Source organism: Bos indicus, chromosome 1 (assembly GCF_029378745.1).
Source record: "Bos indicus isolate NIAB-ARS_2022 breed Sahiwal x Tharparkar chromosome 1, NIAB-ARS_B.indTharparkar_mat_pri_1.0, whole genome shotgun sequence".
In the NCBI taxonomy this organism is placed as follows: domain Eukaryota; kingdom Metazoa; phylum Chordata; class Mammalia; order Artiodactyla; family Bovidae; genus Bos; species Bos indicus.
This window is the reverse complement of record NC_091760.1, coordinates 66,529,953-66,555,455: the sequence shown is the minus strand read 5'-3', so window position 1 is coordinate 66,555,455 and position 25,503 is coordinate 66,529,953. Positions and strand designations below refer to the sequence as shown.

The following is a 25,503-nucleotide window of genomic DNA, read 5'->3' as shown; positions in this document are numbered from 1 at the left end:
AAAATTAGGAGGGAAATGGTGGTGGTGGGAAATAGTTTCTGAATAATTAGACAGCATTTGAAAAAATAAGATTAGTTTGCTAAGGCCACAGTGGAGTAAATATAAAGAAAATGCAGAAGAGGAATTAACCATTCGGATTAAAGCCAGAGGAGCAGGAGAATGCAGTTTCCTGGGGGACTTTTGGAGGTGCAGGTTAGTGTATGTTCGTGATGTAGGTGGTAGTATAAGCCTATAATAGATTATTTTTTTCTTGCATGGGATTAAGGTTTGAACTTAAAAAAAAGTGAGGAAGTGGCCATGAATGTTGAATTTGTAAATACATCTTATTTATTTCTCCCATTTTAGATTAATAAACTCTAGCAAAATCTTTCAGTTTGGGGAACTTTGCTGTAGTCGTTCAGTTGCTGAGTTGTGTCTGACTCTTTGCAGCTCCATGGACTGCAGCACACCAGGCTCCTCTGTCCTCCACTATCTCCCGGAGTTTGCTCAAATTCATATCCATTGAGTTGGTGATGTTTAGGTTTTATTTCCCCTTCTCTATTTTAGTTCAAATACATATACTGTACATAGCTCCCCCACCCACCTCCCCTTTTTAAAACAGTTATAGCTTGCAAAACCATGGTTCACAGTGTTGCAAATGAGGGTCTTACCTTTGTCCATATTTAATCTTTGCAACAATCATTAGTGGTATATGACATCATAACATAAGAGAGCATCTATGTACAAACATATACAATTTTATTGATATCTCTACAGACTACAAGAATTTTAAGTATAGTCACAATTGCTGAGTGCAACAGAAAAATAGTAATTTGTCGTTTTCTGAAAAGATGCAAAAATTCTGAAGATGAAAGAAAGATACATCAATGATATCATCTGTTTCTTATTTCCTAGAATAAAACATCACATAATTAAGTACTAAAAATTATAGGTTATTAGAGATTTTGATCCTGTGTACACTTGTCAAGAACCACCACCTAGTTCATTTTCTGGCTTTGTAGTTGAGAAGGGTGGGCCCATACCATAGGGGAGCAGTGTGAGATGAGAGAACGGAACTCCCATTTTTTCATTGACTAGTATTTCCTTGGATAGGAAGACTCTCCCTTTTTGAAGGTGAAAGCACTTTTTCAGGGCACTGGAAGCCACATAGTGAGTTGTAAGCCTTCTTCCTTTAAATAAATGTCTAGTAACTTAGGAAATAAATCCAAAATCCTTTGCCCTGGGAGCAAAGACAACAATCAAAAAAGGAGAGATGTCCTCTCTTCTTGCTAAGATCAAGTTCAATAAAATATCACTATGGCAGAACAGGTAACTGGTACCCATGTCTCCTTCAAATGAAGAATGCATAATAAATTTGGACCTGATTTAGTATATGATTGTTTTGAGAATTTCTGCTATCCAACTAGTAAGAATTAGTTTTCCACTTAGTGTTAATGCTGTTGAACTTTTATGATATCTCTGGTGTCTTTTGATGTCACAATGTGTAAGGCAATCAAAATCTAGATGTTTGAACTGGAATAATTAGTGGCAAAGTCACTAGGAGACAATCATGAAGACAGAGTTAATAGCTAATGGAGCACTGCCTGGTCAGAAATGTGTACAGATTTGTTTTGGGTTGCAACACAGATATCAATCTGGCCAACACTGTATCGCCAATATCTTACTTTCCTTGATGCCTCAGAAGTGGGGCTTGAACACCCGCCAGTATAGATAAATGCGTCTTCCTTAGTAGAGGTGATCGACCTTGGCTGGATATTGGAACTATCTTGGAGGCTTTCAAAAGTACTGATGTTTGGTTTCCACTCTGAAAGATTTTGGTGTAACTGGGAATTTTAGAAGCTCCTTAGGTGATTCTTATGCACAGCCAAAGTTGAGAATCACTTCCTACATAAATGTTTGAATAGACCAGCTGTGCTTCAGTTCTCCATCAAAGCTTCTTCTACTTCACTCTGGCTCCCATGTCCCTCTCTGCCCAAGCCTACCTGTATTGAGTTGGCACTTCCTCTTCTTCCCCAAGCCAGACCTTTCCTGTTTTGCATTTTGTCCTTTCAGGGCTACGTTGTCTGCAAATATATACAATAAACTTCTACAACCATGCTCCCTACAATGGTGCAGTCCAAATACTTGACTTACTGGCATGTATTTCTGACATCTGGAGCAGTGTGTCTGTGAAACAGTAACTGCTCAGAAGTGGGGTTGGGGCTACAGAGGACAGAGGTGAAGAAGCCGCGAAGCTACCGTGTTTCTCCTGATGCAAAGAGCAAGACCTGGCAGGAACATTTTGGCATTGCCCTCTGTGAACAAAGGTGATCAAGTTACAGTGTCTTCCCACAAGGACAGACTATAATCATACAGATAAACTCCTGGGTTGTCCCAATGATCCTAAACCAACGAGAGGATTTTTAGTCTACTCTTCTTAATCTCCTTCAGCCAACCTTGGACATAATCTTTATTTTCCTTTTCCTTTCTCAAAGCCATGGTAACCCCTTAATGTAGATAACAGACATATGGTTCACATTTTTATAAAAGGACTCCAACAGTAAACTTTTTCCTTTATAATCCCTTAGTATCTTTGAGTAGTAGAGACACTGGATTCTGATTTATTAATTTGAGAATCATTCAAAAGCTATATGAAAGGTTTGAAAAATCATCTTTTTGACTAAATTATCAGAAAACATCTCACTCAGTTCTGTCACCATCCTTCCAAAGTCAGACAGAGACCCTGATGATGACCAGGGCACTAAGTCTGGGTCTCAGTGAAGTGTAGGAAGCAGAGCTGATAGTACTGCTTTTGCAGGGGATTAAAATAAATGATGAATCAGTCATCCATCCCTCCAAACTCCAGGGTTAATGGATAATTTATTGGTAGGGATTATTGCTGGCATTATTAGAACCAGGGAAACATATACTTCCAATTTCTCATGATGAATTATAATGCTAAAGGCCCATTTTTCTCCTGGGACACTAAGAAAGGCTTCTCTCTTTAGGGAGTCATAAGGAGATAAGGTCAACTTGTAGAGACTGCAAGCCTTATCTTCTGATATCACCTTAAGCAGACAAAACGTAATTTAATGACAGCTAAGGCTCAGAGTCATTTTCTCTATCATTGTTCAAGTTACTAGGAGTATTTTTCTTATGTTCCAAGGTAGAGGCAAGACAGTTAAATAGTAGAGAAGAGAGATGTAAAGTATTCCATGCATCAACAGTAGTTGTTTTCCAAAGATGACGATGATGATTAGGTGGTGGTAGTAGTATGTATGTGTGTGTCTGTGTGCGCGTGTGCTAAGGTCAGTGCAACGGAACAGAAATGTTCAGAGAAAAATCACGTCCATATCACATTCTTGTTATTGCTATCTCTTTGAATTATAAAAATAATTTTGATACAGTAAAACCTCATTAATTTGTATTCCACTAATCACAAGTTTATGGGATGAAGTTACCCTTACATTAAGAAAGGGTTTATAAAAACTATATTGAAAGACAAAAAGAACCTCTTTGCAAGCATTTCAGAAGAACCTCACTTCTAATTGATGTGCCAATTACAAACTTTTGGTCTATTCATTAAAGTCAGAGTTTTAAGCACTTCTGTGAAATGCTATTTTGTCCTTTCTGGTATTTTTTTTTTTTTTTTGGTATGCTTTAAAATATTTTGTATTTGTTTTCTTTCTCAAAATTAATTTGCTTTTGTCAAAATTACTGAGAACATTAAAGAAAGTGCCTCTTTAAACAAATTCACCAGAAGTTTAAAAACTAAAAAAAAAAAAAAAAAAAAAAACGCAAATACTATTTTTGGCTACTAAAAGATCCTGGACTTAAGGAAAATGATGAATTCTGAAGAAACACAATGTAAGTCTATTAAGACCTTGATTAACCAAAATTTAATGAGCCGAACCCATTAATTTTCTTTAAAAAGATTATTTTTGAAAGAACAACATACATATTATTGGATGGGTCCCAGAATCTGCATATACTCACTTTCTATGGCCTGACTTCCAGAATCATGTTAAATAACGGTAGCAGGTGTCTTGTCTTGTTGGCCTCTACTACTTCTCTGTTCTGATGATATCTTTTATCATATTAAGGATATTCTTTATTCCACTTTTAACAGAGTTTTTAATAAGGAATCGGTGTTTGGTATCTGTTGACATAATCTTGTAGCTTATGTTATTTAGCCAATTGAGTGACAAAGTATTGATTTTGTATCATTACACTCTCTATGACTAAATCCAAGCTAGCAAAAACACCACCGCATTTTATAACCTGGTAATAAATATTGAACCAAAAAGCAATTTCTAATGAAAGCCCTTGTTAATCAGAAATGTCAGAATCCCTTTCTTAAAACATTAACTGAGGTTTTACTGAATCAGACTAGAGAATGACCAGTTTGGTCTGTGAGTATCAGGCTGCAAGAGCACCTTTGAATTGAAGACCCCACAGGGATTGAACAGTAATATACTGTGTAATTGGCAGACAAGGATACAAATGGAGCATTAAAAATATGTCACTTTAGAAACTGAAACCAGTGTGTGAAATCAGTTCTGAAAGCTAACTGCATTGTTCTTGTAAGTCTAGTTTCCCCGAACCTATTGTCAACTCCCCTGCAGAGTATAAGCCAAGCTGAAAAAATGCTTCAAGGTGACCCAACCCTGCATTGGTTGTGACTAAAAATAGCAACTTGTTCTGAAGGTGATGGAAATAATTGTGTTAGGAATAATTTACTGTACTGGCTATATTTGATTATGACTGAGAACTGTGAATAATGTAAAATATTATGGAGAGAGAACAATGTTAATCAGACTCTTGACATAAGAATTCAATAATGTCCTAGTATATAATGAAAGTTATAGATGACAGAAAGACTCTGGTTTGTTTGCTTTGTCAGTTGGGTATCGCAAATGTACTTGAAATGCACTGATATCTTCTAACACAGATTTTTTTTAAATTGTCAGGTGTGGCCCAATTTATAAAAATAGTTTACCATAAATCTTTTTTTTTCTTCTGTCACAACATGCTTTTTTCTTTTCCTCTTAAGATGTTAATTTATCATGCATTTTTTTTTCATTAAGTGCATTAATGCTTTTTGTTTGTACAGGATTTTTTCAAATCAGAAGGACTCCCCGTAGTTCCTAAATGTAAATCCTTAGCAAACGACATGCCAAGATGATAGCTCCATTCCATGTGGGAAAAGGCAAATTCAGCCATATCTTGGGATTTTAACCAGGATTCCAGCGTTGGGTTGTACAATGTCTCTGATAAGTCTCCCTTATGATAAATTCAGATGGACTGTAATGGAACATTTTGTAGAAGAAACTGGCTTCTAGCAGTTGAATATTGATGCTGGGAATAAATTTGGTTTCCCTGAATAATGGTTTCTCAAAGCAGTCATAGCTTCTTTAGAAGTTTAGAATTGGTACCATTTCTTATCCTTATATTTCAGCATTAACTGGAAAGAAAAAAATAGTCACATAAGATGTTAAAAAATATTTAAAAGTTCTAATCCAAGCTCATGTTGAGCACATCATACATACCAAAACCTCAAAACTTCTAAAACGACCTTTATATTATGAAATAAACTACAGATAGATATTTTTACAAACCAGTCAAGCTCTAAACATTTGCCTGACAGGAAATGATTTTTAATGACTGAGACAAAAAGGAATGTGTGAATTCAGCCTCTGCTGCCCCTCACACCTTCTTGAGGGGGGATCGTAGTGTATCAGAACCAATAGATAATTTTCTTTAAAGCCATCCTCTAAGGTGAAGAAGTATTAATATAATACTTAAAAAAAAAAAAAAAAACCCTGTTTTTTCTCCCCAATCCAAGGAGAATTATAATACATAGAGCAAGGTCCCAGTTACCTTGGCTCTTACACATGATTACTTAGAGTGGCATCTCTGTTTAGGCTCTCTTGTGCAGAACCTAAATGTCTAAAGTTATTACTGGATGAAGATGCCTATATTTACATAGGCAGCTTACCTCATGTGCATGTTTGGAGAATGCCTCTGCACTGGTCATCATGCCTGCAGTTTTCTCTTCCAGCTCTCCCAGCCTCTGTCCTCTCTCATCAAGGGCGATCCGTGCTCGAGTCAGCTCTCCCATCACCCCTCCGGCAGCGCCTTTCATCCCTTCTATACCACCTGGTCCAGGAATGTGCTGCGCGAGGCTGCGTGATGCTTTTCCTGCGGTAGCTTCCCCAACTGGGAGTTCAAGCAATAGCAATTTAAAACACTTTTTCAGTAATTCAAGTAAGTATAGTCAGGCTTATGACCAAACAAAGTACTTATATTGAATTTTATTGTCATAATTCTCACAGAGAGACATATTTGCTCCTATCATAGATATATATGTATTTGGAGATGTTAGCATTTACCCAAGAAAAATGCCTATGAAAGAGACTGAGATGTGGTTACCATATGTTTTATTGTGTATATGGGGGAGGGGTTCATACAGTAATGACATAATTGCATTTCTTTATATTACTGCATTGGTATGCTCACAATTTTATTGTGACCTCATATTTAACCCATATTAGTGTCTGTTCCAAACTCAGGCCTGATGATTTATTTAAATTTCTGCCCAGCTGGGCATTCCAAATCATCTGTGTTCATCTTCCTATCAGCCTTTGTAGCCCTCAGTAGTTTTTTGTTGTTTTTTTTTAAATCTGAGTGTGTGCGTGTGTTTGTGTGCCTGTGTAAATACTACAGAATGGGGTATATATGCATTATGGGCATTAATACACATACGTTGAAACTTTATTACTTTATAAAAGATTAAAAATTTCCCCATCATTTATAAAACTCAGTTTTACTTAATTTTAATGAAGTAACTTTGGGAAAGATATATCCATTTGAATGCAGAGTTCCAAAGAACTGCAAGGAGAGATAAGAAAGCCTTCCTCAGTGATCAATGCAAAGAAATAGAGGAAAAAAATAGAATGGGAAAGACTAGAGATCTCTTCAAGAAAATTAAAGATACCAAGAGAACATTTCATGCAAAGATGGGCACAGTGAAGGACAGAAATGGTATGGACCTAACAGAAGCAGAAGATAATTAAGAAGAGGTGGCAAGAATACACAGAAGAACTATACAAAAAAGATCTTCACGACCCAGATAATCACAATGGTGTGATGACTCACCTAGAGCCAGACATCCTAGAATGCAAAGAAAAGTTGGCCTTAGGAGCATCACTACGAACAAAGCTAATGGAGGTGATGGAATTCCAGTTGAGCTATTTCAAATCCTAAAAGATGATGCTTTTAAAGTGCTGCACTCAATAGGTCAGCAAATTTGGAAAACTCAGCAGTGGCCACAGGACTGGAAGAGGTCAGTTTTCATTCCCATCCCCAAAAAAGGCAATGCCAAAGAATGCTCAAACTACCACACAATTGCACTCATCTCACATGCTAGTAAAATAATGCTCAAAATTCTCCAAGCCAGGCATCAGCAATACGTGAACTGTGAACTGCCAGATGTTCAAGCTGGTTTTAGAAAAGGCAGAGGAACCAGAGATCAAATTGCCACCATCCGCTGGATCATTGAAAAAGCAAGAGAGTTCCAGAAAATCATCTATTTCTGCTTTATTGACTGTGCCACAGCCTTTGACTGTGTGTATCACAATAAACTGTGGAAAATTCTGAAAGAGATCGGAATCCCAGACCACCTGACCTGCCTCTTGAGAAACCTGTATGCAGGTCAGGAAGCAACAGTTAGAACTGGACATGGAACAACAGACTCCTTTTCCTAGTATGTCAAGGCTGTATATTGTCACCCTGCTTATTTAATTTATATGCAGAGTACATCATGAGAAATGCTGGGCTGGATGAAGCACAGGCTGGAATCAAGATTGCCAGAAGAAATATCAATAACCTCAGATGACACCACCCTTATGGCAGAAAGCGAAGAAGAACTAAAGAGCCTGTTGATGAAAGTGAAAGAGGAGAGTGAAAAAGTTGGCTTAAAGCTCAACATTCAGAAAACTAAGATCATGGTATCTAGTCCCATCACTTCATGGCAAATAGATGAGGAAACAGTGGAAACAGTGGCTAACTTTATTTTTTGGACTCCAAAATCACTGCAGATGGTGACTGCAGCCATGAAATTAAAAGATGCTTACTTTATGGAAGGAAAGTTATGACCAACCTAGACAGCATATTAAAAAGCAGAGACATTACTTTGCCAACAGAGGTCCATCTAGTCAAGGCTATGGTTTTTCCTGTGGTCGTGTATGGATGTGAGAGTTGGACTGTGAAGAAAGCTGAGTGCTGAAGAATTGATGTTTTTGAACTATGGTGTTGGAGAAGACTCTTGAGAGTCCCCTGGACTGCAAGGAAATCCACCAGTCCATCCTAAAGGAGATCAGTCCTGGGTGTTCACTGGGAGGACTGATGTTGGAGCTTAAACTCCATTACTTTGGCCACCTGATGCGAAGAGCTGACTCATTTGAAAAGACTGAGGGCAGGAGGAGAAGGAGATGACAGAGAATGAGATGGTTGGATGGCATCACCAACTCAACATGAGTTTGGGTAGGCTCTGGGAGTTGGTGATGGACAGGGAGGCCTGGCGTGCTGCAGTTCATGGGGCCGCAAAGTGTAACATGGCTGAGCAGCTGAACTGAACTGAACTTTTAAAAATTGAAAAATAGCTATCTTGATAAAAATTTAGTGAGTGGTCCCAAGGATATAACATTAGGAGTGGAATCTAGATTAAGTTTTCTAAAAATAAGAGCTTTATTGAGATATAATTCACATATCATAAAATTCATAGCCACTGCCACCCCCCACCCCCATCACCACCACCACCACCTCTCACCTTTTTAAAAAAATTTTCTGGCTACGGTGCATAGCTTGTGGGATATTAGGTTCGGACCAGGGATCAAACCCTGGTAACAGCAGTGAAAGCACCTAGTCCTAACCATTGTACCTCCAGGGAATTCCTCAGTTCACCCTTTGTAAGTGTACAGTTAAGTAGTTTTTAACTGATTCTCAGACTTGTGCAACTATCACCACTATCTATTTTAGAACATTTTTATCACCCAAAGAAGTTCTGTACCCATTAGTCCCTCCTTGCCCTGGTCCCTGGTAGCTGCTGACTTTCTGTCTCTAGGGATTTGTCTATTCTGAACATTTTGTACGAAAGGAATAATACAATATGTGGCCTTTTTGTCTTCCTTCTTTAATTTAGCATGATGCTTTCAAGGGTAATCCATGTTTAGCAGGTATCAAATGTCATTACCTTTTATAGCTGAATAATAGTCCATTTTATGGAAGCACCTAGATATTTTGCATAGTTAAAAATTCAAGGAAAAAGGAGTTTTGACCTGTAGAGACCACACAGTAGGTAAGAGAATCTGGAAAAATCTTAATTTCTCTTTGAGAATGTTCCTTTTTACTGCGTTTTGATGATGATTCTTCAGAGTCTCTGCTAGATATTTTTTAAGTGATGTATTCTGTACCATTGGTAAACCTTGAATTCTGAATAAAGAACTTGTTTCCTAGAAGTAGTTAGAGGCAGGCAGATTCAAAAACATTTTTTCAGATTTAAGTAACCAAGTGCCTTCACCTTGCCTTGCAGGTCTGATCTACCTGCAAATGACACATTTATTAGCTTACTCATTATCTGTATGAATTACATGTACTATTTTTGTTAAACTGTTTCTAAAACAAAGTGACCAGTTCTATTCATGTTTGGTAAACAAATAATTTTCATGGTAGAGAAGCAAAGCCCTCTAGAAAGAGTCTAGAAAGAGGTTGTCTGTTTTTTGGTACAGTTTGTAATCAGGAGTTTACTCACAAAGCTCTTCTCTGTCAAATGTTTGTCCACTTCCACCAAACAGGCCCTTGAGAAAGCCTCTGTTTTGAGCTTCTGGTGTCTCTATAGGAGTAAACAAATCTCCCAGCATGTCCTATATCAAATTTAAAGAAAAAAGCATTAGACTAAGGATAAATTAATAGATCAAAAGATAACTGGTGGCATGTTAGAGCACGTCATGCAAATGCTGAAAAATCTGTTCTCCATATATTTTCGTGGTAGTTTTTGCTTAGTTTCTAATTCCCTCTCTCTCTGGCACTTTTTCCTCCACCGTCTTTCTTTCCTTTCCTTTCTCCAAGAACTGGCATCTTAAAATATTCACTTTTATGACCTCTTGTCTTCTTCCTTCTACAGTTAGAAAGCATAGGAAGCTAATATTCACCCTAGGATTAATTTACAGATTAATCCTGATTACAGAATTCACAGGCTTTATTAACATACTAATCATAATTTACATTTTTATTTACATACTTTATTTACATACTAATCCGGTTATCTATGTATAACTTGTTCTAACTTTTTTCTAACTTAACTTGCTATAAAATGTTTTAACTTATTTTGGTCTTTCTGTATGTGTTAGTCGCTCAGTTGAGTCCAACTCTTTGCGACCCCAAGGAGCCTGCCAGGCTCCTCCGTCCATGGGATTCTCCAGGCAAGAATCCTGGAGTGGGCTGCCATTTCCTTCTCCAGGGGATCTTCCCAACCCAGGGATCAAACCCAGGTCTCTTGCAATGTGGGCAGACCACCACCATCTGAGCTCCAGGGAAGCCCTTGGTCTTTCTAAAGCAGATGAAAATTTGAGAACCGTGGATTTGGAGGAACTTCAATCCAGAGTCAGATCTGTGAGCTAGTATCAGCTTGTGTGTGAACTTGCAGGATGACTGTCATCATCTTCCGCCCTCACCTCTACTCCTAGACCTATGCTTTTCCTCCCAAATCCCTTCTCTTTGGAAATGGCTACACCATCTACTTAGTTCCCCAACCCAGAAATACAGGAATAATTATTAATTACTTCCTTTTCTTCACTCCTCTATCTAATAAGCCTCCAATCCAACCGATCACAGTTTATAGTCACTGAATATGCTAATTTTTTCTATCACTGTTGGCTGTCTTATTTCAAGCCACTATTATTTCTGGCCTTAATTATTTAAAAAATAATGCCTCCGTATTGTTCTCCCTACTTTTAGCCTTAAGTCTTCCAAACAAATTGTCATACTGCAACCAGAATATTAGTTTTAATAAACAAATTTGCTAAACCTTTTCAATGACTTCCTATTGCCCTGGGGATAAATGCCAGATTTCTTAAGGAGCTTACAAGGTGTTCCAAGCTCTATTCTTGACTAAGTCTCCATCAGCACTCCTTCACTCTCTCCACTTCCCAACTCTACTTTCTTAGCAGTTTCCTGAACCTTGGGGCTTTCACATGCCTCTGCTCTGTCAAGAATATTATTACCTTTCCCACCTCCAGCCATCTATTCCCTATGGACAGCTCCTATTCATCCTTCACAACCTTTTTCTAACCACCCCTTCCCTTTCGCTCCATTAACCCAGTCCGCTCTTAATGTGTCTCTCTAGCACTGGCAGAGCCATGTACAGACAACCATTTTCCAGAATATTGTGGTTATCTATTTCTCTCTCCTTCCACACTAGCAGGTAGGGACTTGTATCTTGTTTATGATTGTACTCCTACAGCCCAGCCAAGTACTAGGCATATAAAAAACTTAAATATATGTTGAATAACATTTATTATTATTTATTTTTAAAACTTAGTATGTTCCAGGCATTCTTCTCAGTGCTTTACATGAATTCTTTCTTAATTCTCACAGTAATGCTTCAAGGTAGAACATAGGACTTCTCTGGTGGCTCAGACAGTAAAGTGTCTGTCTACAATGTGGGAGACCCGGGTTCAATCCCTGGTTTGGGAAGATCCCCTGAAGAAGGAAATGGCAATCCACTCCAGTACTATTGCCTGGAAAATCCCATGGACAGAGGAGCCTGATAGGCTACAGTCCACAGGGTCGCAAAGAGTCGGACACGAGGTAGAACATACAAGTAGATTAAGTAAAATAGCCAAAGTTATACCAGTAGGCAAAATGCAGCTTAAACAGTTCAGAGCTTATACTGTGAACCTCTATATTGTAATAATTTTAGTTTTCTTTTCTCTAAAATAAGGGAGAGAAACCAATTAAATCCTTAGGATGTCTTTTAAAATTTTATGACATTTACTTATCCAAGATTAAATAAATTCTTTTACATTTATTTTGTTTCTAAGCTCTGCTTACTGCTATGACCATAGGCAAATGCCCATTTCTAACCTATAGGATATATATTTATTTTGTATGGCCCACAATTAAGGTTTCTTTTAAGTCTATTAACTGTGAATTGTAGGCAAAACAAACAATGAAATAAACAGAACAACCATTGATATATATGATCGCCACATTCTTCCCAAGTCCCCTTTTTTCTTATTTATTTTTTCTGTGTATATCTGGAACCACAGTAGAACTTGGTAGCATCACCAGGATGAACATATATTCAAAACATGTTCTAGGGCAGGCATGTTTATTGTCTAGCCTAATAATATTTGAGCTTTTAGACCTCTCTCTCATTCTCTTTTTTACAACTACGTTCAATGTTTATTCATAAATGACCTACCTGTAGATTATCACACATCTCTTGGCTGTATGTTAACCTTTGAATTTCAGTAGGAGAGACGAGGTATAATGCCTGTCCTTCATTGGTAAAACAAAATGTCCGTGCTATCCGCATGTCTGTCAGTGGCAGATAATTAACATCTAACATTGGGCGAAGACTAGGTAGGCTGAATGGAAAAAACCAAATCCACATTTCAATATCAAGTTGTTAGAAGCTTTTAATTTCTATATATAAAATATAATGATCTTTACATAAAACAGTAATTTTTATACTACTATTTTATGGTTGTTTCTTTTTATCTTCTTGAAGTCTCAATGGTAGTAAACTAGAACTTCATGTAAAATCATTTTCACAAAAAATTATGGTACAGCTCTATTTTAATCCACACAGATACTTAGCAGATGTCCTTGAAGGCTGGATTAAATGCACTGGCCAGCAATTTCAAAATGCTTTGTGCAGCATTTCACAGGTTCCTACTGTTGTAATCTTTTACTATGGCAGAAACACTATAACTAGAAAGTGGCTGCCTGCATACTTGCTCCATTGTCTCTTTTTAAGGCAAAATTCCTGGGTCTGAGGTTATACACTGATGTGTGTCTAGTTCACTATGCCTGGGAATGGAGTGGCTTTCCTCCCCATTCCTTTACTTCCTCTATACACAGAAAATGAAAATCACCTATGACTTATGGCACCTATACTGAAGGTGTGATTAATGACTGGGACTGTTACAGAATTAGTTATACACAATAGATCAGAATTTGCACATCCAAATGAATACTACATCTCAGGTGTCTTACTGATTGGGTATTTTGTTGTTGTTCAGTCACTCAGTTGTTTCTGAATCTTTGGAACCTATTGGACTGCAGCACGCCAGGCTCCCCTGACCTTCACTATCTCCTGGAGTCTGCTCAGACTCATCTCTATTGAGTTGGTGATGCCATCCAACCATCTCATCCTGTCACCTCCTCCTCCTCCTGCCCTCAATCTTTCCCAGCATCAGCATCTTTTCCAATGAGTCAGCTCTTCCCATTGGGTGGTCAAAATATTGGAGCTTCAGCTTTAGCATCAGTCCTTCCAATGAATATTCAGCATTGATTTCCTTTAGGATTGCCTGTGTTGATATCCTCCTGTCCAAGGGACTCTCAAGAGTCTTTTCCAGCACCACAGTTCGAAACTGTTAATTCTAAGGCACTCAGCCTTCTTTATGGTCCAACTTTCACATCCATACATGACTACTGGAAAAACCGTAGCTTTGACTATACAGACCTTTGTTAGCAAAGTGATGTCTCTGCTTTTTAATATACTGTCTAGATTTGTCATAGCTTTTCTTCCAATGAGCAAGCATCTTTTAATTTCATAGCTGCAGTCACTGTCCACAGTGATTTTGGAGCCCAAGAAAATAAAATCTGCCAGTGTTCCCATTTTTTCCCCATCTATTTTCCATGAAGTGATGGCACTGGGTGCTATGATCTTAGTTTTTTGAATGTTGAGTTTTAAGCTAGTTTTTTTACTTTCCTCTTTCACCTTCATCAAAAGCCTCTTTAGTTCCTCTTCACTCTTTGCCATTATCATCTGCATATCTGAGATTGTTGATCTTTTTCCTCACAGTCTTGATTCCAGCTTGTGCTTCATCCAGCGTGCCATTTCTCATGATGTACTCTGCATGTAAGCAGGGTGACAATACACCGCCTTGACGTACTCCTTTCCCAATTTTGAAGCAATCTGCTAGTTCATGTCTGGTTCTAACTGTTGCTTCTTGACCAGCATACAGGTTTCTCAGGAGGCAGGTAAGGTGGTTTGGTAGTCCTATCTTTTGAAGAATTTTCCACTGTTTGTTGTGATCCACACAGTCAAAGGCTTTAGCATGGTTAGTGAAGCAGAAATAGATCTTTTTCTGGAATTCTCACTATCACTGTCAAGCTAAAATCACTATCAAGCTAAAATTTCAATTGTGACAATATTGTAATGTCTTTGAATTTAAAAGAAAAATTTTGAGTGACTAAATGTGAGCTTAGGGGAGTGTACACACATTTTTTTTTCCCTTCTAAACTAAGGCATGTCTAGGAGTTAAGTCATTATTTTCAAACAAGACTGGAATGGCCCTCATCAGAAATCTCTAAAAAGAATTTGAGAAAAGAAATCAGATAAAGAATAAGAAACATATAAGAGAATAAGCAGACTATAAATGATTGTTTTTATTTTTTCAAAACTGTCTCCTCCACTAACTACCTCTACTCATGTCTCCCCTATTAAAGAAAATATAACAATAAAAACACTCTCAAAACCCCAGTTTCACTCTTGAATTACTTTCCTATCTCTCATCTCTCTTTTTACCAAAATTTCCCAAAAGAACTCTGTCTCAGGAATTGGCAACCTTTTTTTAAAGAGTCAGATAGTAAATATTTTAGGGTTTGTAGGCCATGTGGTCTCGGGTACAACTACTCAACTCTTGCCTGTTGTGTACACGCTCTTTCTTATGGGCAATCTATAAGCAAGTGGTGTGGTTGTGTTCCCCAAACCTTTATGAACACTGAGATGTGACTTTCATATACTTTCCACATATCATGAAATATTCTTCTCTGCTTTTTTCAACAATTTGAAAATGTAAAAACCATTTTTGGCTTGCAGGCTATACAGTATTACATTGGGTGGAGGGTAGAGTGGATATTGCGTGGGGTTATAGTTTTGTCAATTCCTGATCTGTGTCACTGCCTTTATTCTTGCCTCCCTTGAAATTTAGTCTTATCTTCACTGTGCTCCAAAGATTTGTTTTCTCAAATATCACTTATATCTACATCTAGTATCTTTTCTTGTACTCAAATTCTTTGATCTTTCTGTTTTAACTCTTGATCATCATTTTGGTAGTCATCTGTCCTTTTTTTCTTTTTTTTTTTATACTCTTCTATCCTTTTCATGAAGTTATGTTACTGTGATACTTTTTCTAGCTCTCTCATGACTGCTTCTCAATCTCCTTTGCTGGATTTTCTTTCTTTCTGGCACTATATAGATGTATTCATATGCATCCCCCTCCCTCAATTTTTGTCCCCAGATAAGTCTCTTTCTCCTCTTTTTTAATACTATCTTTGATGATTTCATTCACTGCCAAAACTTTCACTAATGCATTTACATAGATGATTTCCAGAGCTGAATCTTCCACCTCTATTTTTTAAGAGTCTAGACTGTAAATTGCCTGCTAAACTTATTCAAGCTGACATATATGCACCTCATATTCCAAGTATTCATTCTCAGACTTATTTTCTCCAAATTCTCCTGACTTTCTTATCTATTAATGACATCACTGTTATCCAAGTTCATGACAAAAAATTTTCACCTTTAAGTTCTCTTCTTATCCTGAGATTTAATGACCTCCATTATCTTTCACAACCAATCAGTTTTACATTCAGAAAAATTCCCTCACATCTGTTTCTACCTAGCCTTCAATATAGCTATGACTTCAGTTCAAAAGTCCACCCCAAACTCTTCCTCCATGTGTATTTCTTAATGTATAGCCTGCAGCAGGTTCAAATAAAGGGATGATTTTTAGTATACTCTTCAGTGTTGATCTCAATTTTTCCTAAACTTGCAACCTCAGGCAAATTTATTAACATGTAAAATAGAGGAAGCAGATAATACTTCATTTCCTATGTCCTAGAGAAGTTATAAGGATAAAGTTAAATTCTGTATAGAAAATTCTTGTGTGTACTATGAAACATAGTAAAGGTAACAGTTCATTTCTTTTCCCTGTGGTTTATTCATCTTCATATATCCTGTGCCCAGCATAGCATCTGGGAGATAGGTGCTCAATAAATGTTGAATGAATGTGTGAATGACTGGAGAATCACTCTTTCCTTGGATTCCTTGATGGCAGTTAACATATATTTCATTCACAATGCAAAGCGTTTTTAGCAAACAAAACCTAAAATAAACTCCAACTCTCCTCAAATTTTTGAGCAATAAAACATTCACAAACATAATGAAACAATGATCTCAGGTTGCTTCTTAATTTATCTTGCATGTTACACATATACTTTTTATAATTTTACCATGTTTGCACTGTTATGATTACCAGATAATTTATAAAGACAGCACATACCTCATTATCATGATATGCCCATTGGCACAAAAGCATGCCAAGCAGGCACTGTTACACATGACCACCACATCTGCTTGCAGTATAAAAGATGTTTCTGTGATGTTATGAACATAGAGGCAGGTCTGAGAAGGCAGTGAGAAGACTTTAGCTTGTTTCTCTGAACAGATTATTGTGTACTGATGATCTCCTATTTCTTGGGATGGAGAGGGGCAGTTCATGACCAGTTTCCTTCTCCAGGATTTCTCATTTTCGTCTATGTTGTTTGGATCCCTCCAAACTTCATATGGTGGTTGCATTAACCCACCAGTTCGGTCCATACAGGAGAATGTTAGGACAGCTCCTTTCAATGAGAGGAATGTACCTATAAAAACAATTCCACGTCACTGGCACATGAAATTCTTTCTAAAACAGGTGCTATTCATCTGTGGGTGATAAATTTTTTCTTTTATATTATAATTTATATTTATAGTGTCATAATATTGCCGTATTACACATAAATCAGTAGATTTGTGAATTTATCAGCTGCGATAACTTTGAATCATAATGAGTAAATGCTAAAAGGAGTCCTAAGAAATCAACTCATCAAATCCTTTCATTATATTAATAGGAAAACAGATCCAGGAAGATGATGAGTTTTGGGCCAAGACACATAACAAATTAGTGACTGAGCCTGGACTGGAACTCAAGTTTCCTAATTCCTAATCCAGTATCCTTTCAGCAGAAGGCAATGGCACCCCACTCCAGTACTCTTACCTGGAAAATCCCAAGGACGGAGGAGCCTGGAAGGCTGCAGTCCGTGGGGTCGCGAAGAGCTGGACATGACTGAGCGACTTCACTTTCACTTTTCACTTTCATGCATTGGAGAAGGAAATGGCAACCCATTCCAGTGTTCTTGCCTGGAGAATCCCAGGGATGGGGGTGCCTGGTGGGCTGCCGTCTATGGGGTCGCACAGAGTCGGACACGACTGAAGCAACTTAGCAGTAGCAGCAGTATCCTTTCACTATACTATACTGCTGCTGCTAAGTCACTTTAGTCGTGTCCGACTCTGTGCGACCCCATAGACAGCAGCCCACCAGACTCCCCAGTCCTTGGGATTCTCCAGGCAAGAACACTGGAGTGGGTTGCCATTTCCTTCTCCAATGCATGAAAGTGAAAATGAAGTGGCTCAGTCGTGTATGACTCCTAGCAACCCCATGGACTGCAGCCTACCAGGCTCCTCCATCCATGGGATTTTCCAGGCAAGAGTACTGGAGTGGGTTGCCATTGCCTTCTTCATTAAAATACTTTTTTTTTTTTTTTTAAACAAATTTCAGAAAATTTATAATTTTAATTTACTGAATAACTTCAACTGAAAAGATAATCATGCCATCTGATTCCATTTCTTTATAGACTCATTCACTAGAAAATACTATTTTTCTTCTTCTGAAAATGAATACTCAGAATACTTCATGAAATTTAAATATCTAGTTCATGCTAGCAATTTTGATTGTATTTTTTAAAAAACAAACTGAATTTGGTGTTTACTCAGGCTTATGCATCTTTGATACAGAAAAATGGTTTACTCACCTGGATTCTCCAAGGTTGAACATCCATGCCAGATTATTACCTATGGGTGATTTTTTACCAGTCCCAGAGATTGGATACTGCAAAGACTTAGGTAACTTGGGATAGATTGACCTTTGGACACTTCCAGACTCTTCCCTAAGCAGTGCCTGAGCAGCCTTTTCTTTCCTTTGTCCTTTGACATTGTGTAGAGAGTAATGGAGGAGGGCACGGAAACTCACTCCAGTATTGTTGCCTGGAAAATTGCACAGATGAACCTGGAGGGCTACAGTCCATGGGATTGCAAAGAGTTGGACACGATTGAGTGACTGAGCACGCATGTAGAAAGAATAAGGAAGCTATCCCAGGCTGCCATACCTCAAGAGTGTACATGTACCAGAGACTTGGAAAGGGTATTATACAAATACATTCCATTTAGAAAATACTTTATTAAGTATTAAAAATTTATAAAATTCAAAGTAACATGTTTAGATGCTTTAACATCTCAGTTGTGTTTTTTAAACCCACTTTTAAAACCAAGAAGCCTGTAAATGTCTGACAGGGATAAGGGAGCAAGGGCTCAGGTGCTGTAATCTGAGGGTCAAGGTATGAAAGACCAGCTCTCAACCTACCAAGGAGGAAAATGTCTGCCAAGGGCTATGATGAATGATTTAATTAATTCATCTAGGAGTGATCCTTCTATTCCAAAAAAAAAAAAAGCTTCCATATTTCCATTGCTGCATAGCATGGAAAAACTTTCTGAAGTATATATTAACAACACCCTCAATTTAGAGATATCCCAAAATAGGTTAAAAAAAAAAAACAAAAAAAAAAAAACAAGAAATCTACATTTTGGAAGCCATTTTCTTTACTCCTGATGCTTACAAAGCTGTCAGTATCAAAATGACTGTTTCTTAATAAGTTGCCTTGCCCAAATATCTGCTTTGTTTCCTAATTTGTGGTAAGAATGCTCTGATTATATCCTTTTCATTAGTTTTATACAAGGTTTAAGTTTTCCCTGTGCATGTTTGTGTGTGTGCTTAGTCGTGTCTGACTCTTTGCAACCCCATGGACTGTAGTCCACGAGGCTCCTTGTTCATGGGATTTCCCAGGCAAGAATACTGGAGTAGGTTGCCATTTCCTCCTCCAGAGGACCTTCCTGACCCAGGGATTGAACCCAAGTCTCCTGTGGCTCCTGCTTTGGTACCACTGAGCCACCTGAGAATCCCACCACTGTATTATTAATCTTATGATTCTGTCTTTAGTCTTTTCTAACTTAAAAAAAAAAAAAAGCTTAATCAAGTCAGAATTACAAACTATTTTAGAAATGCACATTACAGGAAGCTTAAATTTACGAACTTCTGTAATAAAATGTTAACAGTTCAGTTCAGTCGCTCAGTCGTGTCCGACTCTTTGCGACCCCATGAATTGCAGCACGCGATTCATGGGCCTCCCTGTCCCATCACCAACTCCCGGAGTTTACTCAAACTCAGGTCCATAGAGTCAGTGATGCCATCCAGCCATCTCATCCTCTGTCATCCCCTTCTCCTCCTGCCCCCAATCCCTCCCAGCATCAGAGTCTTTTCCAGTGAGACAACTCTTCACATGAGGTGGCCAAAGTACTGGAGTTTCAGCTTCAGCATCATTCCTTCCGAAGAACACCCAGAGCTGATCTCCTTCAGAGTGGACTGGCTGGATCTCCTTGCAGTCCAAGGGACTCTCAAGAGTCTTCCCCAACACCACAGTTCAAAAGCATCAATTCTTCTGCGCTCAGCCTTCTTCACAGTCCAACTCTCACATCCATACATGACCACAGGAAAAACCATAGCCTTGACTAGACGGACCTTTGTTGGCAAAGTAATGTCTCTGCTTTTGAATATGCTATCTAGGTTGGTCATAACTTTCCTGCCAAGGAGTAAGCGTCTTTTAATTTCATGGCTGTAATCACCATCTGCAGTGATTTTGGAGCCCAGAAAAATAAAGTCTGACACTATTTCCACTGTTTCCCCATCTATTTGCCATGAAGTGATGGGACCAGATGCCATGATCTTCGTTTCGTAATGTTTAGCTTTAAGCCAACTTTTTCACTCTCCTCTCACTTTCATGAAGAAGCTTTTTAGTACCTCTTCACTTTCTGCCATAATGGTGGTATCATCTGCATATCTGAGGTTATTGATATTTCTCCTGGCAACAGTTCAGTCTATAGTAAATAATTCACAGATAACTAATGAGGATTTTCCACTTAAAAGAGGTCTTACTGGCTAGAAGTGTGCCTTACTCTAGCTTTCCAAATTATCAGTCTTTCCCACTAAAATCTTTATCATTCAATCAACAAGTATTTATTTTGACCTGAGAAACTGGAAGGATGGAATTGTCATTAATAGATATGGAAAGACTCTGGAAGACAGCAAAGGAATATTAGGAACTCAGTTTGGGACATAAGTTTGAAATACTTATTAGATCCAAAAGTGAAAAGTGAAAATGTAAGTTGCTCAGTCCAACTCTTTGCAAGTCCATGGACTGTAGCCCGCCAGGCTTCTTTCCATGGCATTCTCCAGGCAAGAATACTGGAGTGGGTTGCCATTCCCTTCTCCAGGGGATCTTCTTGATCCAGGGATCGAACGTGGGTCTCCTGCATTGCGGGCAGATTCTTTACCATCTGAGCCACCAGGGAAGCCCTATTAGATCCAAGTGGCTGTCAAATAATTGGACACCTGTATCAGGAATTTGTGGATGGACCCAGACTATAAATATAAATATATGACCCACGAGATTACAAGTGGCATTTATAGTAGTAAGGCTGGCTGATTTCATGTAGGGCTTGGATATAAACAGAAAACAGGAAGGATTCAAGGACTCTGTCTTTGAGCGTGCTGATTTTAAGTCCAGTGAAATGTAGAGGAACTAGTAAAGGGGGACTGAGAAGGAATAGCTATAGAGGTAGGGAGAAAACTGGGTAAATAACGTATCCTGGAATCTAAGCGAAAAGTGAAATGTTACAAGGTAGGGATAATGGTAAGCTGTGCAGTAAGCTGCTGCTATTTCAGGTGAGATGTGACTTGAGAATTGAATTTAGCAATGAGGTCAGTGATGACCTCTGTAGAGGCTTTTGTTGATTGGTGTGAGAGAAAGTTTGATCAGAATGCACTCAAGAGAATGGGAGAATAAAACTGAAAATAATGAATATAACAATAGTATTCCTTGAATATTTCAAGGAATCTTGCACTAAAGACAAAAACAGTGAAATGGGGCATTTGTAGGAGCAAAGATTCAAGGACGATTTTTCTCTTTTAGTGGGAGAAATAACAGCATGTTTGTATGCTGATCTAATAGATAAATATATAAAGGAAACAGGAAAATTGCTGGATTGACTTTCTTGTGTAGGTGAAAGGGAATAGAATCTAGTGTATAAGTGGAGATGTTCACCAAGTCAGGAGTTTACACAGCTTAGTCACAATAATAGGAAAGAAGGTAGCAATCTTGGTGATGGTGGCAGCTGCTGCAGTTCTCATCTGATTGTTTTCTCAATGAAAGAAGACATGGTCATTGCTGAGATTGAAAACAGTGGAGAAGGTATTAAAGCTCTGAGGAGAGTGGAGAAAGTATGTAATTGTTAAGGGTGGAGAGAAGACTAGAGTATTATAGTATGACTCCCCAGCAGCACAGGAACCCACCAGAGGTTGTTGATGATTTATTTCAAAATGAGACTGTTTAGTCTGATTATTTTTCTCCAGCCGTATTCAGCTACACAGGTATAGAAATAAAGTGTATGTTTGTGTGTGTGCACTCAGTCACTCAGACATGTCGTACTCTCTGTGACTCCATGGACTGCAGCCTGCCAGGCTCCTCTGTCCATAGTATTTTCCAAGCAAGAATACTGAAGTGGGTTGCCATTTCCTTCTCCAGGGGATCATCCCGACTGAGGGATCAAACCTATGTCTCCTGTATCTCCTTCACTGGCAGGCTGATTCTTTACCATTGAGCCACCTGGCAAACAGAATTAAATTTAGGAACCAGGATTGTGATTAACCATATTATATATGCATGATGTTATGATTTATGGTGAGTATGTATTTGGTCTTTGTCCCTGTTTCTGGTATAGTGCTCCTAAAATCCTTGGAATTGCCTGACAAGAACAATACAGGTGTCTTTCATTATGTTAATAAGGTGATTTTGGAGTCTCACCTAAGGTTGGGTACTGGTTGCCAGGGGAACCAACCAGGTGATTAGAAGGTTAACACTTTCAGCCCTACCGCCACCTCTGGGGCACAGAGACAAGCTGGAGATTGAATTCAATCACCATTGGTTTAATTAATCACATCTGTGTAAGGAAACCATATTAAAAACCCAAAGGTGGGGTGGTGGTGGTTTGAAGAGCTTCCGGGTTAAGGAGCAGGTAGCAGTGTGGGGAGAGTGACACTCCTGGAGAAGGCATGGAAGAGGTAGCTTCATGTACCTCCCTACATTCCTTGCCCTATGCATCTCCCATCAGATGTTCAGCTATATCCTGTTATAAGAAACTGCTAAACAGTAAGTAAAAGTTTTTCTGAGGTTCTGTGAGTGGCTCTAGAAAACTGATTGAACTGGAGAAGGGGGCTGTGGAAGCCTCAGGTCTTGGTCAGAAGAATAGGTGACAACCTTGACTTGTCTTGGTATTGGCATCTGAAGGCGGGGGTTACAGAGCCATTACCCTGTGGGGCCATCTCCATGTGGACAGTGTCCAAATTCAGTCAAACTGTGGAATACTCAGCTGGTATCTCAGACTTGTTTGTGGAGAAGGCCTCCACTTATCTGGTGTCAGAAGTGTTGTGAGTGTGTTAGTTGTGTGAAAGTAAAGGAGGAGGAGACACAAAGGAAAAACCCAGGAGGAGGAAGGGCTGTTGTTTTTTCATCCCAGCATGCAAAACTGCATTTGTATTAGTATCACTTGTGGCTTGTTAAACAATTCTCAGACACCAACCCAGACCAGCTGAATTAGAAACTCTGGGAATGGAGCCAGAGTGTTACAATCTGTGCTGTAACCCTTCAAGTGGTTCTGACAGAGATTAACGTGATGGCTTCTAGAATAAATCTCTAGGTGCTCTGTCACTCTAAAATGCAGTGATTTAGTGCTTTAGTTCACATTTCCATATTGTTGATGAGAATTTGTTGTCCAGACAACCAAGATAAGTTAATGTGAAAAAAGTCCTTTAAAAAAGAGAAGTGGGCTTTTCTTTGTTGAGAGTTTTTTTTATTATTATTACTGATCAAATATCCTTATTAGTTACAGGTCTATTCAGAGTTTCTATTTCTTCATGATTCAGTCTTGATATTTGTATGTCGTTAGGAGTTTATCCATTTCTTCTAGGTTATCCTACTGTATTATAAAGAACTATATATCTAGATCATTCGATTTTCACAAAGAGAGATGTTCTTTTAATCTCTCCATAAAAGAAATTCCAGAAAAAGTTTGAATTCATGACAACAGCATGTGACACAATGGTATGTGAGATTTCATTTGTTTTTGGAGAGCATTTTATTTTGCTTTTTTAATATCTAAAAATCTTAGTAGTTCCATGTGTCTAGCTGTTAAAGACTCAGATTTCATACTTTATACTCAGCAGTTTCAAGTGACAGTACATTTACTTTGGGAAAAATAGAATTGCTATAAACACATTCAGTATAACTAGTAACAGGAACTGTAAACAACAAACAGCTGCTGCAAGTGGAGAGTATGTTTATTTTTCTGTATTAGTCTGTGATTTTACTTGTTCAGTCAAATACAATCATTACATTTGAACTATATTTTTATGGTATCTATTTTTAATGAAGTTTGTAAGATACAATGTATGAATTTCACAAATATGTTTAAAATATATATGTCTTATATGGAAAGGCCCTAACTGAATATGGTGCACAGAAATCAGGTGATGAAATTTCTTATCAAGGTTTAGACTTGAGATTAAAAACCATATATCCTTCTCATTTTAACTAATTTCCAAAGCCTATTAACTAGCTTCATACTATATCTCGAGAGCACATTTGTTCATTTGTATGTTTGCATAAATTAATTTAATTGTTCTTCATCAGATAGCTGGATTTTAAAGGAATTAAATGCTGGCAAGTAAGTCTGACATAGGGAGTAGACTAGGAAGTCTAGAGTAGAGGGTAAGTCTATGAGATATTTCTGTCGGCAGGCAAAGGACAAAACAAGAATATGGTAAGAAAAATAACAGTTAAAAAGGTAAGAAGATAATCTCTGGCATACTTTTACAGTGTTGAGAATATACATATGAAAACATATCTAAGCTTATATAATACATAATCAAAAACTGAATTAGTAAGTTAGTCATATCCTCAGTATACGAAAAGAGCAAAAAAGATGGAGATACATTTAGTTTGAGTTTAGTAGATTTATGTATTAATAGATGATTCACTGTCACTACCGTGTCTAGGTATAGCGATGGCTCGCAGGAAAGCTCCTACTACCGTGATACAACTCAGCATTAATCTGACATGAAAGTGCGGGGCTGAAGAGCATATTACAAATTATATATTATGTCAACAATAGAAACAAATAACGTAGAACAAACAAGATTTGAAATTTAAAATGGATGGAGCTAAAAGCTAGTCTGTAGAAAATTATTCTAATTCCTTCAAATCTTATAGCTCCCAAGAAACTTGATACAAGTTTTCCAAAATTTTGACAACAAATATAAAAGTTCATATGACATCTAACAATGATAGATGATTGACAGGTGGCAAAGAGAAATGAGAAGAAATAAGACTGGCTGGACCAGGGAACTGGTGCTGGAAAGTAGCAGGAAATCAGATTAAAGAGGTAGAACAAGGCTGGGATTTCCAAGAAATTGCTTCTATGGATAAGTGAAGGTATCAGAATATGGTGCATAAAAATCAGGAGATGAAGACAATACTGGAATTAAGACCAGTACAGAGGCAGAGTAAGTAAAAGGAATCAGAGTAAGTAAAAGAAATGGAAGTGATGGAAGTCATTAAGTATTGTGGAACTAGTAACAGAAATGGGGAGAATAGAAACAACAAAAAAAAAAACAGTTCAGGGGTAAAGAGAATGAATTTATTATGGAGACTCTTCAGTTTAATCATGAGTTTGAGTTTGATATTGAAGCATGAAAATAATTTTTTTTTTTTTTAACAAATCAGTGATAGGCACGTCATGTGGCAGAATTGATAATTACAGAATAATTTGTTAGGTAGCACAAAGCATTACATAGAAATGAGATAAATTTAAAATGAGTCTCAAAATTACAGGGGTAGGAAGCTGTTGGAAGTGATGAATATGTTTATGGCATAGATTGTGGTCATAGTTTCATGGATGTTTACTTATCTCCAGACTCATCAAGTTGCATACAATAAATATGTATATTTTTTGTATGTCAATTATAC

At 37.8% G+C, this 25,503-nt stretch overlaps 1 protein-coding gene across 4 annotated transcripts in view; it reads right to left on the bottom strand.

Moving 5' to 3' along the window:
• Positions 1-304: 304 nt before the first annotated feature.
• STXBP5L (syntaxin binding protein 5L) overlaps positions 305-25,503 on the bottom strand; it is a 321,677-nt gene continuing 296,478 nt past the window's right edge. For all 4 annotated transcript variants that reach the window (XM_070788639.1, XM_070788654.1, XM_070788646.1 and 1 more), the window contains 5 exons: positions 16,557-16,917; positions 12,464-12,629; positions 9,791-9,902; positions 5,978-6,198; positions 305-5,443 (listed from right to left, as the gene is read on the bottom strand). In XM_070788639.1, coding sequence (XP_070644740.1) covers positions 5,402-5,443; positions 5,978-6,198; positions 9,791-9,902; positions 12,464-12,629; positions 16,557-16,917 — 902 coding nt within the window. In that variant the 3' untranslated portion in view covers positions 305-5,401. The remainder of the gene's footprint in view (positions 5,444-5,977; positions 6,199-9,790; positions 9,903-12,463; positions 12,630-16,556; positions 16,918-25,503) is intronic.